This window comes from Polypterus senegalus, chromosome 4 (assembly GCF_016835505.1).
Source record: "Polypterus senegalus isolate Bchr_013 chromosome 4, ASM1683550v1, whole genome shotgun sequence".
In the NCBI taxonomy this organism is placed as follows: domain Eukaryota; kingdom Metazoa; phylum Chordata; class Cladistia; order Polypteriformes; family Polypteridae; genus Polypterus; species Polypterus senegalus.
Window position 1 is genome coordinate 161,842,420 of NC_053157.1, and position 15,152 is coordinate 161,857,571.

The following is a 15,152-nucleotide window of genomic DNA, read 5'->3' on the forward strand; positions in this document are numbered from 1 at the left end:
ACTAAGTAGAAACCAACATCCTCTGAAAAAAGCACACACAAACACAAGAACATAAACTTCATAAAGTTCGCATCTGTGACCCGACATTTGCCCGATGGACATATGCGCAACGACAAAACAGCACCGATTAAAACGCGCCATCAAAATCGCGAAAGTGTCATTAAATAAGAATTACTAGTTTAAAGCATATATAATAATGTTTTTTTTAGAAGTCAATATTATGAGACGCGGCATGCCATCAGCACGGCACGCTGATAGTCCTTAAGGACACGCCCTGCATATGTAGGAAGAATTGCAGCAAGGGCGTCCCACTCTCTTGGCCTCTCTCGCGATTTCGTTGTGGGAATTTTGTCGGCGCACATTTGTCGAAAACCAATTAGCGGCTTTGTCGCCGTTCATTTGTCGGGTGCGGCTTTGTCGGGGCGCATATGTCTATCGCGCTTTTGTCGGTGAACCGTTAGCATCACACCAAGAGTCAAAGAAGTGATCCAGCCTTATGAGGGCGTGGCAATACACAGATCAGTAATTGGGAACAGTACTGTAATAGTTTTTTCCACATTTGTGTTTCATGTCTATTGTTTGATTGTTGGTTCAGAGCTTAACCAGGGTAAGATGCTTATTTAAATCTGTAACGCAGTGTAAATACATATACATCTGATTGAAAAAGAGGTTGATTCCTGCACAGTAATACATTACTAGGTCTCAAAATAAGGAGATGAAAACTGTTTCTATGATAGCTTCTTTGTTCAGTATTATTTGCATCCATATACATTATAAATGTGTTTTAGATGTGTTAAATAAGTGGTAAATACATACAAAGTTATTTTTGGCTCTTTAACATGCAAGGTCTCAAACTGATTTAGCTTCTTCGAGGTAAAGTGGTAAGTACCAAGCTGGAACTTAGGTCAATAACTATTAGCTAAATAGCTGGCATTTGGTTATACAATACCATTGCATTCATTCTGATAAATATCAAAAATGAAGCCTCATAGAGTCTGGTTGCTCTCATAGATATGCATATTCTTCACTGTGGAATTCATTATCTACTGAGAAACATCTTTTTGACACTAATATGGACTTTGCTTTATGAAAGGATACATACAACTAGGTTCATTTACCCGCCTGACTAGGTGTGCCATGCATAAAATCAAATTACATCTCACACAGATATTTCAAATTTATGGTTAATTTATTAACCAACAAAGCTTCTTATGGTTTTAAACTGCTAATTAATTAGAATTTGATAGAGTTTTCTTCTTTATGAATGCTTTATAAAACATGTTTATTACAAATATACTGGATATGTGTATTTGCAGGATTATGTAGGACCGGGGAAACTGGACACTGGATAGATAATATCCTGGACACATGAACACATCCATTTAATCACACTAGGGCCAATTTACAATAAACAAATATATCTATCACCACCCATGTCTTTTGGACTAAAAAATATGGAGTGTACCTGTCCATTGATCTCTCTAAAGGCAGGAGAAACTTCTGAAAATGTGGGTTTTTTGGGCAATATTCCTTTAAAAGATCAAAGAGGCTTAAAAACAACAGCTGTCAGACAGTGCAAGTCACCAAGACTGGGAATTAAAAAAAATCACTAACCTGACAAAAAAATCTGCATTTTTAGCACAGCCTACACTAAAATAATTTGCTGGAAGAAGAAATTTAAGAAGTTATATTACAAGTAAAACTCAAGGCTTTGATGAGCAAGATTAATGCATACTGTGAACAACATTAATTAAAAGACTGATTGATTTATGCAGATTTACTGTGGATTAGAAAACCTGTTTTTAAGATTCTTCAAATAAATAAAACACTTTTTTATTTCCTGGAGCTTGTGTTTTTTTATGAGAAATGAAAATGGCAAATTTAACAGAAGCAAAGGACTAACAGTAAACATGGTTCCTGTCAGGTCGACTGCAGATGCTATCAGAACATGGAAAAAAACACAAACATAGTATTCCCCTGACCTGCTATCCTCTGGTGTTATAAACAATAGCATGAAACTCTCAATACCACATGACAAAAGGTTTGAGGAAAAAAAACAATTAACACATTGGCATTTTATTTCCTGGATAGAATAATCCTATTATTTTTTGTTAATATTCATATAATTAAACAGGGAAATATAAATAAGAATATGTTACTAAAGCATTCATTTTATTAATAATAAATAATGCAGGATGTTTTACCTTTTAAAAGCACATTTTAAAAATGTGTAAAGTAATTGAAGTAATTAGAAAACATATAGTACATTTTTAACACCTCATTTTGTAGTTAAAAAAAATGTTAGTTAATAAAGGATGCAGTTTTATTATTATATGTTACTATATGACAAGATCATATATAAAAGGAAACAGTACAAGTTCAACAATTGTGTCAATTTTAGATTAGGACATGCTTACTAGTTATTATTGTTTTTACTACTGAAATCTAAATCTCCTAAGCCAGCTTGGTCCCCTTTACCCCTTTAGTGTTAGCACAACAGTCAAATACAGTTGTGCCATCCTGCACAATGACCAAACAATTGATGTTTCAAGATATGCATCTGTATTCTTCAGGTATTATTATATACAAAATTTATGCACACCATTGGACAGCAGCAATAGCCTTTATCATGATGAAATGGTACTTATACTATGTGATCATCTAAAGGTGATCATTAATGCCTAGTAAATTTGACGGAAACATTTTGAAAAGCATTCAAATAATAAAGTAAAAATTTCAAACAGCTGAAATTTTACCATAAGCATGAAAAACATGATGTGCATTTGGCATTACTGAACCCCTCTCACAGAAATTAAAATATATAGGTCTTATCAAAACTGTCTATCCACAGGCTGATTAGTTAATGGCCTGACATGTCTAATTTAATGGATATGGTTTTGTTTTAATAAGCATAACCAACTGAAAATATATGTTGTCTTAAATCTTTGTGCAAAAAGATGAACTTTCCAGGAGTGGTCACATCAAATCACACTGATGACCCAGTCACAAACTCAAATCTCTCACCCAGTATGGAGAAAAAGCTCCACAAGTACAATAAGATAAAGAAGAGTAAGCCCTCACTCCATAGACAAACGATAGCATCTCTTATGCAGCAGGGAAATCAGACAGTGCCGATGTCTGCTATAAATATTTATGCTTGTATTTACTTTGACTTTGTCTAATGTTGCCGTTTCAAGGTATCAAATTAAATCCACTGAGCCCATAAGCTCCAGTAAATGTGTGCATCAATGTGCAATAAACAATACATTTGATTCACTTCCCTTACCTGCTGTTCCAGAAAGCTCAACACTCAATGTACGTTCAATGGTTTTACTCTCAAATGGAGATCCTTTGTGGTCACTGAAATAAAGCAAAATGATTTTACTTTATTTTTTCCTTCCACCACAATGTATTAATTTCTGTTTGTTGAATATAAAATAAAATATGGAAATGTGAGAAAAAAAAATTGCCTCATATTTAATTAATAAAAAAAAATGTTGAAAACTCTATCACTTACTTTGGAGACTCTGGGGTCAAAGGAAGAGGCAAGGTGGTTGGTTTGGCTGTAGAATACAAAGGAGTATGGATAATTATTTACCTACAGAACAATAGGCTCACAAGAGTTCATCTTCTCAACTAAATGAAAACAAGCCAAGTTTCCTCTTTAGCAAAATTAATTTATTTTGCTAGTTGTTAGAACATATAAACGGTAGCAGCATTTTCTAAAGTTTTCTTTAATGATCTGGAGTAAATGGACTCCATAAACTTCTGTTCCATCTATGAGGCATGATGATGTAATGACACATGCAGTTATAATCAGACTGTTGAGTCCAATTATACCTAAAAAAACAAACAGAAAAAAGACAGAAAACTGTGCAAAAATGCTTTATGATTTTCAATGTAAACCATTCCAACGTAGCTTTGCATGCAAAGAACAAAAGCAGGTGTAAAAAGACACAGAGGGAAGCTTGTGCGTTTGCTGGAGGGTATGATTGTATGTGTAACTACTTCTGAGGAATGCTTTTCTGTTACATGACCTGCAGTCTGGACAAAGAAGTGCTTCTGTTACAACAAAAATAATCTTCCAGGATAAAATCTTGACAGGAAAACTGGTTATTTCTAACAGTTCTTTGCATAATATCCTAAAAAACTAACGTAGCAATAAACCTTAAGTACTCTGAGGTTTGAACCTGTTCTGTGTAATATTTTGTTAAACTATGTGAGCTCCTGAAATGTCTGGCAAAAAGAGTGTCATCCTCTTTGCTTATCCACTTATGTTAGTAAAGTGTTAACATAATTTCTTTAGAATAAGCAAGTAAAGCCAAAAGCAGAAAAGAACAAGAAGAAGGAAAAAAAAAAAGCAGCAGATTTGATTACCTAACTGTGTGTGGACCTCATCGTCGAAGTACTTGCTGTCTGAAAGCCTGCATTGCTGGTTTTCCTGTTTGAAGTAGTGTGGGAGGTCTTCTAGTGAAATAATGGCATTGGGGTTGAGGGAGTTAGGGGTTTCCCTTAAGAACTCATCAGGCAGCACAAGGCTGCCTTTGAGATCCCCTTCATCAACATCATTATCATCATCATCACCACTACCACCATTGTCACAGCAGGCCTGTCCGGAAGCCTCCCAAAGAAGCTCATGGCTATCTGGTGCATTGTGTGCCTCAACATCCTGCCATACTGAGCACGATTTCCAGAGTAAAGTTTCTTGGTGGAGTAAACCTTGCTCTGTGACAGTGAATTGGTGCTTAGGGCATCCAGATTTCTTGGTATCTTCACTGCCTTGTTGACTGTCTAGTACAGTGTTTTTCTTATTATTTTTTATTGTCCACCGGAGTATGCCTTTTTCATGTATGTCATGAGATTGCTTATTTGATGACTCTTGACCCTTCTCTCTTTTGCTGTTAACAAGTCTCACAGAAGTAATATTTGGGTGTTCCTGACAAACTCTTTTTTTCTCAGATGCCAAAAGCTCACCAAGCGAGGAATGCTTAAACTGGCTCCTGACAGTATTCGGTAATTGCTCATCATTGCGCTTGGATTTTGTTTCACCATCAAAACATGTTGAATGCCTAAGTGCTGTAGAGTAATGCTGATCATATCTGTTGTCAGACTGCTTGCTTCTATCTAATGAATGTTTCTCTCTAATTGAGACAGAATAAGAATGCATGTACCTAATAAATCTAGCTGCAGCCAGGACATCGGCATCCAGGACAGGCTGCTGCCCTGTGCCCTTGCTTTCTTCAGTGGGTGGTCCTTGTCCGCTGCTGAGGTGAGATATGCCATGGCTGTTTCTATGGGCTGCAAGGATATGAGCAGGTGGTTTTGGTTCAGATTTCCCCTTGAAGCCAGCCCCCCGAATGCAAAACTTCCACTTCCCAGGACCAGCACAAGAACTGCCACCAGCCGTACTCTCACCTGGCTGGTGATGCGGTGGCTGCTGAGGTGGCAGCTGTGACTTCTTTTTGAAGGAAGAGGAAGTGGAGGAGGAGGAAGAAGAGGCCAAAGAGTAGACTGTGCCGTTTTTGTCCTTGCTGTTGCTTTTCAGTTCCCTGGGTTTGGTCTCTGTAGGCTCAGTGCTAGAAGTTAGGTATTTGAGTAACTCAGAGCATGGGCGCCTCTGTGGCTTCGACTGCTGCTGGCAGGTGACCCTTGGTTTGCTGTTCCAAATGCTTTCAGCCTGTATGGGGGATGCACACACACACACACACACACAAACAAGAAAGATAACTCAAATTATATCCAGTTGTTGCCCATTTGTTTTTAAATAGGCATGTTTTTCATTTTTATTGTGCATACCTCTGCTCAACTTCATTCAAAATACTGTATGTAACAAGAAATGAGAAATACATAACAGGTGCTAAACAAAATAGAACCAATAGTTTAAAGAGGTGTGACCATAGAAAGTTTATCTTTTTAAATAACCAACAAGAAAAAAAAAAAAGAAAAACAAAGTTTAATCAAACATTTTAAAAACCTACGGTATGTGGATGTGAGGCTGACGATGAAGAAGCAGAGGGCATCAATGGTGCAAAGCATCAGTGTTATTGTGTTCTAAGTGTGTTGGTAAATTTCTTGTATTCAACAATTGAATGAGTCTTTTGGAAATAATTCTGTCATATAGCCTCTTTTAAGTTTCAGACTCTCAATTTTGTTTTGGTTGGAAACTGAGATGATTCCAAACTGCAGATGTTATGTTTAACTTCTAAATAATATCCATCTTCAAAGTCAACCTTTTTATTAACCTTATCTAAGGTTACTAACAGGAGACAGCTACTTTTTTCCCCAAGGTACTGTAACTGTAACTAAGGGCAGAAACTGTCAAGTACTCGCTCGGATGAACATTATCCAGTGAAATCTATTTTCAGAGCTTTGGTCCGTCCAGATAGCATTGGTAATGCCGATGGAATATTTAGTGTTGTACTGTGTATTACACTTGTATTCTTTATGCCACTGCTCATTATTGAAATTGCATTTTAATTACTACTGCCTGATAAAACTTTACCAAAGCAGGATGCTTCAAATTTCGCTGTTCCACTGGTAACTCGGATTTTACCTGAATAAGGTGCATGTCATTTACGTGTACTGGTTAACTGTCTACCTGACCGGGCCCAGTTTCAAATATGCAAATTTCTCAAAAATTGGCACTGCACAGTCATTAAAGCCTGCTACATCTTGAACCCAGTACTCAAACGTTTCGGAATCAGAAATTTATATTGGTTATTTTTTTTAACTAAAATCTTTTTTTTTGGTTGCTACAAATGTAAGAAATCTAAAACGTTTTGCTTGACAAGGTTTACAAGTGCAATGGACTACCCATACAGCCATTCTTGAGCCTGTAAATTTAATGAAGATTCACATGGTGTTGGAGCCATCCTGACAGCGTGGGGCACCTTTATTCAAATAATATAGTATTTTTTCTGTCTTGATATCAAGCTCCTCCATTGCCCCTGACACCTTTAGACACTAGCAGCCACTACACACTATAAACTGTTGACAGCTGATCTAACAATCTTACTGTACTTATATGACAAGACCAAAAAAAAATCCTGAGAACCCAAAATGAATGAAATGTCTAAAACACAACACATTCTGGCTTATACATGAGTTCATATGTGACTGATAGTTCGACTCACCTCAAAAAAAGCACATTAACTACACAAGCCCGACAATACAGCACACATGTTAGCTCAGTTACAAAACACTAAATGACACTGTACTTGGCAAATGTCTTGCCCAAAGAATGACTGTAGTTGACGACCCATTAATTAAAGAATAATCCAGATGTTTCCCTTGGAAACACAGAACAAGCTATTGTGCTAAGATCACAACTAAATCATAGCAGAAAGACGTTCTTATCTTCCAAGTTCGATAGGACAAAAGAATGCAAATAATTTGGTTATATGGTAGTCTTCAACAAAAAAGATTAGGTGGCTACCTTGACAACAGCAGGGGCTGGCCTCATCCTAGGATTAGTCTGCGCATTGCCACCTGTGTATTGATTATAACTAAGCTGCGAGTTGGCAGGTGCCAGCAGAAGCTTCTTCAACTACAAAAAGGAAAAGAAAACAAAGATAAAAGACAAAAAAAAAAAACAATGGTTCAAAACAATGCAAGTTTTCAGTGGAACATGCTGCTTTACACATTTGTTTTGTCTTTCTAAACCAGTAAAAACAGATGGCCATATTGTTTTTCCTTTACTTTATCAATTAGGAACTCTAAATTTCTGATTGGCAATTAAGGAACCCAGATTCAGACTGCAAAGACAAAACAAAAACGATTTGCTGATGCAATGTGCTTTTGCAGCATTTTAAAGAATCTTTAAAGACACCTTCTGCAAGAAATACACATGTGCCCTGGCAAAAGAAACAGTAATGGGTACAGATTTAATAAGATGGCATTCTTAAAAACTCCAGTCAATTTACAAATAGAATGAGGTAAAAAAAATAAGAAGTTGCAGTAGCATTATGGTCATTAGTTAAATGGTGTGTTCTATTTTTACTACATATATGCTGCTGTGGTTAATGAACTTCCTTAAATTATACCAATTTGAACAGAAGGAAAAAAGAAAATGCAGAATGTAAAAATACTATCATCCAAATCCAATACAGAAGCTTTCCTTTATTGATTCTGGTTATAGTAAAAAAAGAAAACTCCTCTTCAGTAGAAAACCCTTTGAGAAAATTCCAAATCTTATTTTCACTACTCATACCCTGGAAGGGAGTAGTCGTGAGGTCACCCAATTCTTTATAAACAGTGGAAGGATTCTTACTAGAGACGGCTCTTCTGCCTCTGGGACTGGAGAGGAGCCATCGGGTGTTGATGGGCGGCTAAGATTGCTGGCACTGGTCACGTCCCCATCTGCCAGCGCATCGAATGAAGGCAGTCCATCTTCATCCACCGGGATATTGTCCAGGGTTTCAGTAAGAACTGCCAGCAAATTGGCCTCATTTTCCTCATCTAGCTTCTGAATAGTCCACAAAAAAAATAAGACAGACACAGAGAGAGAGAGAGAGAGAAAGAAATTGGCTTAGAAATTTTTTTAAATACACAGCAGGCTAAAGTCACTTTATTTACTTTTATGATCTGCGTGAGATGGATCTGTCACTCACAGATTAAGTATGGAGCTTACTGGACTAAAATAATACTTCCCCCAAGACATCTCTTTTACAAAGACCAAATTCAGAGGGTATCTCCAAGAACAGCATTATACATAAATCTTAAAATTTAAATTGATATATTTATTTTAAATTACTCCTCGAAAGATAAATAATGGGCTATGACAAAATAATGCATGCAAAAAAACATGTCTACATAACGTAAATAAATTAGGACATACATATGTATGAGCAGACCAGTGGCACAGTGGGGGCAGCACTGCATCTTCTCAACTTCAGAGACCTGACTCTTCCTGTGTCTTTTTTGTCAGAGCCTTCCTTATATTCTGAAGATGTGCACATTAGGATAACGCTACATTAGCTCATTATATTAGAATGTTAGCCCGTGTATGTGTGTGCCGTGTTATTGCTTGGTATCCCATCCAAGATTGGTTCCGGTTCTGAGCACAGCTTTGCTGGCATAGACCCTGACAGGAAAAAGGGGTCTGAATGGATGTTTATTTTACATTACAGGGATAGACAGATTTGGAAAGGTCTGTCACTAATGGATACTTAGTAAATAAAGCTCAAACATTTAGGATGCTAAAAAAAGAGAAAATCGTTTTTATCCTGTGGCTCCTCAAAGCTAAAAGATTCACACAAACCCTGATCAATCAAACTGCAACAGTGGTAAAATGTTCTGCAGGTCAAATTGCTGGAGGGTATTAAGGCATTAAACAGCAGGACCCTCTTATTCAGAAATGGCAAAGAGGCAGCAAGCACACTCATAATCTAAGATCAGGACTCCTATATTCTTAATATTAAATGATTTCTAATGCATAAATGTGCTTTTTGAACCTGAAAAGGAAGAAAACACACACACATTTACACAATGAGATACATTCCAATTGTCTACTTAAATTTTCATTAAATATAAAACACATTTTTAAAGTCAAGGTTTTTCATTTTTGGAAAATAAAGAATTGCCAGGGCCAACTTTTGTAATTGCAATGCCAGCTAATAAAAAATGCTGAAAGTGGAAAGGGGAACGGTCAAACATGTAGATTCTAGAAGTAAAGTATGCTTTATCGATCGCAAACAAAGCATCTTCAAAGAACACTACTTCGCTCTGAACACTGCTCCTCATTAATGAACCTGACAAAATTAAAAAGATCTTAACATTGAAAGACTAATTACTTTTCATCACAATATATTAACCTAACTCAATTTCACAGGGTCACTGTTGGTGGTGTTTTTCTTGAAATGTTTTAATTAGCCATTAAAACCATCCTCGTGACAGTGAGGACTAAATGCTGCTGTCACCTGAATCGTTCATCATCAAGAGTACACATGTCAGCATCAGGCTGGAAGATATTTGTGCCTTTTAAGACTGCTATATAGACATATCCATTGTTATAACATGTTAAGATTGCACATAGCAACTAAACTTTGGAATCTGGATGGTTATTCAAGTCTAACAGTTACTACAGACTCACTCTGAGCAAGTCATGTAACCTTCCTGTGCAAAAGTTTCAGAAATATCCATGAGGGTTGCAAAACAAAAAAAATATTGGCTCTTCTTTATTTCAGTCAAAATTAATAGGAAATGTCTGCAACTTAGATGACCTGAAAATTCCTATTTGTTTATTATGCAAAAGAGCATATATATTTGATTCCATAAAAGCAAACTATCCTTGACATAGTTGTGTGCTCAGATTTGCTGTCCTGTTACAAAGGTGAGAGAGAAGGCTTTTTGCCACATATCACCAGGAATGAAACACAGATCCATAATTTTGAACCAAAGACTAAAAGGCAGTCAATGCAATTGCATTGCATAGCATCTCCTCGTTGAATGTGATGCCTGAAGGAGGAAAAGTCATGGCTACTGTTTTTATGGCGGTGAAAATGATTTGATTTTTATGTCATGTGGACAAACTGCTAAGACACATTTGAAAATTTAGAATCATAAAAAGGTAAAAAGATGTCTTTAAAGTGAGTTTGACTTCAAGAAATTAGTGTTGAAACTCACCATTAACATGACAACGAAAGACTACACAAAAGTCTGAAACTTGGGTTGCTATCAACTCTTCAGGCCAAATCTCACTCCAATAGTTTCCCACCTCTTTGAATACTTTAAAGATGCCATGTGGAGATGTGAAAAACGTTTTGGGAGGGATAACAAGGATACAGAAGAAATAAAAAGAGGCATACCATTGATTCTGATGGATACAAGAAGAGTATATATGATCTTGTTTCCCACTGGGACAGGCATATTAATGTTGTGGAAGTTTATGTAAAATGAAGTAAATAGCGAATTTGACTAGTTATCCCATGAATTTAAAAAATTGTGCTTCAAAACATACTTTGTAACCCTTAATATTCTGTTAAAAACTACAAAAGTGCTTTTGGATGGAGATATTTTGAAAGGTGCTATAATAAATTGGTTCTTGACTTGTATTTACTGTAAGTCCTCAGCTCCTCACATTTACATGTACCATGAACCTGCTGGTTTGCTGCTATGCAATAAGCCCAAAGGTAAAGGGTTTACTTTGTATAGGACAGAACCATCCACCCTTTTGTTCCTTTTACTAATCCATCCAGGCTACTTTAAAAGATCGAGAATCTCAAGCCCAACCCAGTAGCAATGGAACCAAGAAAGGCACTCATTCTAGAAAGAACTACATATCTCTGCAATGTGGCCACAAGGGTAAAGTTAGAGTCATCAACGTGTTGTCAAGACTACACAAGAAAGAGAGAGGCAATGGACTAAAAGTAACACTAGGCAGGCAATGGTATCCAGTTGTATCCCCCTGCCACCTGAGGAAATATTTTCCAGGAAAAAATTATCACTGAAGCTTTCAGACATCCTAATCTAAAGCACTCCAGTACAAAATTCACCACATGCCAACTTCAAGCACGGCTTGGGTTAAATCCCTGCCTTGACAGTTTAATTGAGCTGTTTAGTTTTTCAGATTTCAAAAGCATTCTTTCGAATCAGGTTAACTGAGTGGGCAAAGTTCCTAATCACACAGCCATCTGAATTAGGTTTGTGTGTGTCTCAACATCTGAACTCTACAGAGAAAACACATTAGATTTGATAAACAAATAATGTCATTTTCTATTATTACTGCAGCCCCAGGTTTCCGAGGAAATAAATCAAAGTCACTCGTAACAAAATATGTTAGTCTTGCTGACACATTGCTTGGTCACACAGGTGCAACATATGGTAGTGAGAGCAGTAGAATAAATGTCAAAGACAAATTCAAGCTCTGCAGAATTATGGTCATCTAGGACATGAATATGGGAAGTCTTATTATGATGTTAAGATGACTTTCATTTAAAATAATCGAAGTGAGGAAGGGATTGGCAAATTGCACTTTACACAATTTAATAACAAAGCATAAAAAAACGTGATGCTATAACTACATAAAAAAAATGAAAAGACACTTCATGAATTTTAAGAAGATGGCATCTGGAATTGTTTTTGCCAGAACAGATTTCAAGATGGCATACTTGAGTAACTTATCAACTAAATAAAAAAAAATTAAAAAAAAAACCAGTATTGCAACAAGATAAAGAAGCAGATTAAAGGCAAACAATGAATTAGCTTTTTTTCATTAAAATGGCAAATAATTAAACACATTTATTCATTTATACACACATATTTTCTGATCCTTGACAGCAACCTCAGAATAAAATTATATACTGTACCAGCAAATGCTTTATAAAATGTATTTGATTAAAAAATATCTCAAATCTGTGCAGAGAGTTTAGTTTCATAATGAATGAAAGAACAAACCTTAAATGAAAGGATAAAGTAAAGTATGTCAGGTACGCACTAATTCTGAACATTTGATTACAATTAAAGATACAGCTCCACCTAACATGTCAAGCTTGGCTAAGCAATACTAACAGCCACATTTCATTCAGTGCTAAATAACCTACTTGGTCCTTCATAGTATATAGTAATAAAAACTTCACTTATTCAATAGTTTTTTTTTTTTTTTGCAGTATTATTTAGCCTTTCTGTCCCTGAATTTCATTAAGGTGATTTGGTAATGGATGGAAGTAACGAATATCACTTAGGCTTTCATGCCCCCGGAAACCCTAAATTAGATTATTCAAGTCCAAAAAAGGATGGTTGGATGAATAGGTAGTTTGTGCAAAGAATATTGAGTTTTGTTTTTTGCTTTTTTTTAAAGGAAATTAATTAACTGAACAACAGAGGCTTTATTATGAAATGGTATGCTGTACTGCTGCTGCCTTCTGATATGAATACATGGAGAATCCCTTGTGCATCATTAATTGACAGGAAATAAATATAACTTCTTGATGCAGCTAGTCTGGGTTAATGATTAAAGAATCTGACTATAAAGCAAAATCAATCCCTTCACTGGTACACTTTGTGATTCTGAGCAAGTTATTTAAGTTGGTTCAGCTCCAGTGATGGATATATGTAAAACATAAATTATTTAGTCAGAGTTCGGCATTAAAGACACTATATAAAATTAATTAGCAATATAAGTACAGTGAAAGAAACTAAACTCAGAACCTTTACAGAGTGGCAAAAGAGTTTATCATTATGTGAAAATTTTTTGTAGCTATAATAAAGGCTCCAAAAATGCATTGGTCTTACATTTTGCTTTAAGTTATAAAGTGTTTAAACAAACAAAAATAAAAGCATATAATCTATTGTTTGGCAAATAACTTAAGTCTTAAGCAATCCAAAATAAAAGCCTGTAATTCACTGACTACTGTAATTAGTAACAAATATTAAAAAGCAAAGAATTAGACAGATATGACTACTTTAAATCTATACAGATATACAGAATAGAAAAGATTTGACCCAAAAAGTTGATTTCTCCATCTGCTTATTTCTGACCAAAAGAAGTAAATCCAGGATGTGACGCAAGTACACCTCAGCGCACAGATAAGCCCTAATTAATATTGGGCCAACTGATAAAAACCAGTCATCCTCGAACAGGGAATGAAAATTGAGCATCTGGAGAAAACCCACAAGAACACAGAAAGAATATGCAAACTCCACACCAGCAGTGACCAGCTCAGGATTCAAACACTGGTTCCTTTGAGGCAGCATTGTTACTCATTGTGTCACCGTACTACCTTCTGCCAATTATAATAATTCTAGATACAAAAATAAATTTAAAATAACACATGCATGTAAACATAACAAAAACAAGATATCACCATCCTAACTATGCCAACCGAAACAAAATGATAAGATATTGTTATGCAGAATCCAATGTGCAGGTTATAGACCCAATATCAAAAATTTATGGTAATTGAAACCACAGAATCTTTGGAAATGCAGTCAATTTCATTCTGTATCAAAAGGTCACTCTATTCAATTTACACTCAATGCCAAGCACAATATGGAGAAAACACCTGAAAGCAAATGATCTTATCAGCGTTCAATCCTCAGCACTTACCAACTACATAAAAGCTATTTGCTGATTACTAAATAAACGCATTACCTCTTACCTTGACTTTTTTTTTTTGCTCTGAATTGTATAGTTAGACTTCTCAGAGATTTGACATTGTAAAAGGATTACCAGCATATTTTCATTCACTTTCTAACTTAGTTCTCTGGGACACCCATTTTACACTGCTAAGTTAAATATAAAAACGTGTGTGCATGTGTATGTATGTGACACCTAAATTGAACACCTATATGGAAATGAAACTTCAAAAAGAAAAGGGTAGTAAATTACAAGTTTGAATTCCAGAAAGGGAACACATAATACGCAAGTGCTGTAAGATGGTATACAAGTATTTCTTTTCTCTGTCTTACCCAAGTTAAGAATAACAGACAGAAATAGCCACTGAGGACTCAGAATGACAAAAGGTCTGAGTAACTAAGAGGGAGGCATCCTTCACGGTGAAATTTAAAACAATGGCATTCATTTCACACTGTTCAGTAATAAGGGCTGAACATGCATTCCCTTGATGACCAGGTCTAGAAACAGCATCAGTGATGCAAGACATGTCCTTCAGGGTTCTACCAATGCAAACTCAGCCAAATCCTCTCTAAAATGCTCCTTGCGCTGCTGTGTCCTGCCTGCTAAAAAATCTCTGCATCCCTCTCCCTGAGCATGCCCAGGAGACAAAACAATCTACTGTACTGTGCAGATACCATTAATTCTAAAGCAAGTGCCATATAGATAGGAAAGTTGTAAGAGAGAGAAACAAAAATATATATAATAGAAAAATACAATGTACATGCTCTGATGAAAACTGACCTACATATACTGTACATATTATAAGTAGTGTGTTGCATAAGGAAAAGTACAAAATGTATATATTCCTCTGAGAATATGGGTGGATATGATGTTTACTTTCATTTCAGCTCATTTCAGTCAATTAATAGGTTTAGGATTTTGGAATGAGTATATCTGTGACTCACCCACAGAATGATTGCATCCATAGGCGATCAACAAATAACACAGCAAAATTGTGCTCTGCTTGGCTGGCAACAGGAAGGAAATGATCAGACAGCTTATTGGCTTAACATTTTAGGCCTGGTTAAAGAGACACATC

The 15,152-nt window shown here is 35.9% G+C and overlaps 1 protein-coding gene across 5 annotated transcripts in view; it reads right to left on the reverse strand.

Annotated features, from left to right (window-relative positions):
- Nucleotides 1–15,152, reverse strand: part of ppargc1a (peroxisome proliferator-activated receptor gamma, coactivator 1 alpha) — a 1,188,791-nt gene that overhangs the window by 40,610 nt on the left and 1,133,029 nt on the right. For 3 of the 5 annotated variants that reach the window (XM_039751582.1, XM_039751583.1, XM_039751584.1), the window contains exons 3-8: nt 8,270–8,464; nt 7,436–7,546; nt 5,416–5,677; nt 4,378–4,467; nt 3,518–3,563; nt 3,287–3,360 (exon numbers count right to left, since the gene is read on the reverse strand). In XM_039751582.1, the coding sequence (XP_039607516.1) occupies nt 3,287–3,360; nt 3,518–3,563; nt 4,378–4,467; nt 5,416–5,677; nt 7,436–7,546; nt 8,270–8,464 (778 nt within the window). The remainder of the gene's footprint in view (nt 1–3,286; nt 3,361–3,517; nt 3,564–4,377; nt 4,468–5,415; nt 5,678–7,435; nt 7,547–8,269; nt 8,465–15,152) is intronic. The other 2 variants (XM_039751585.1, XM_039751586.1) reach the window with 1 other exon arrangement.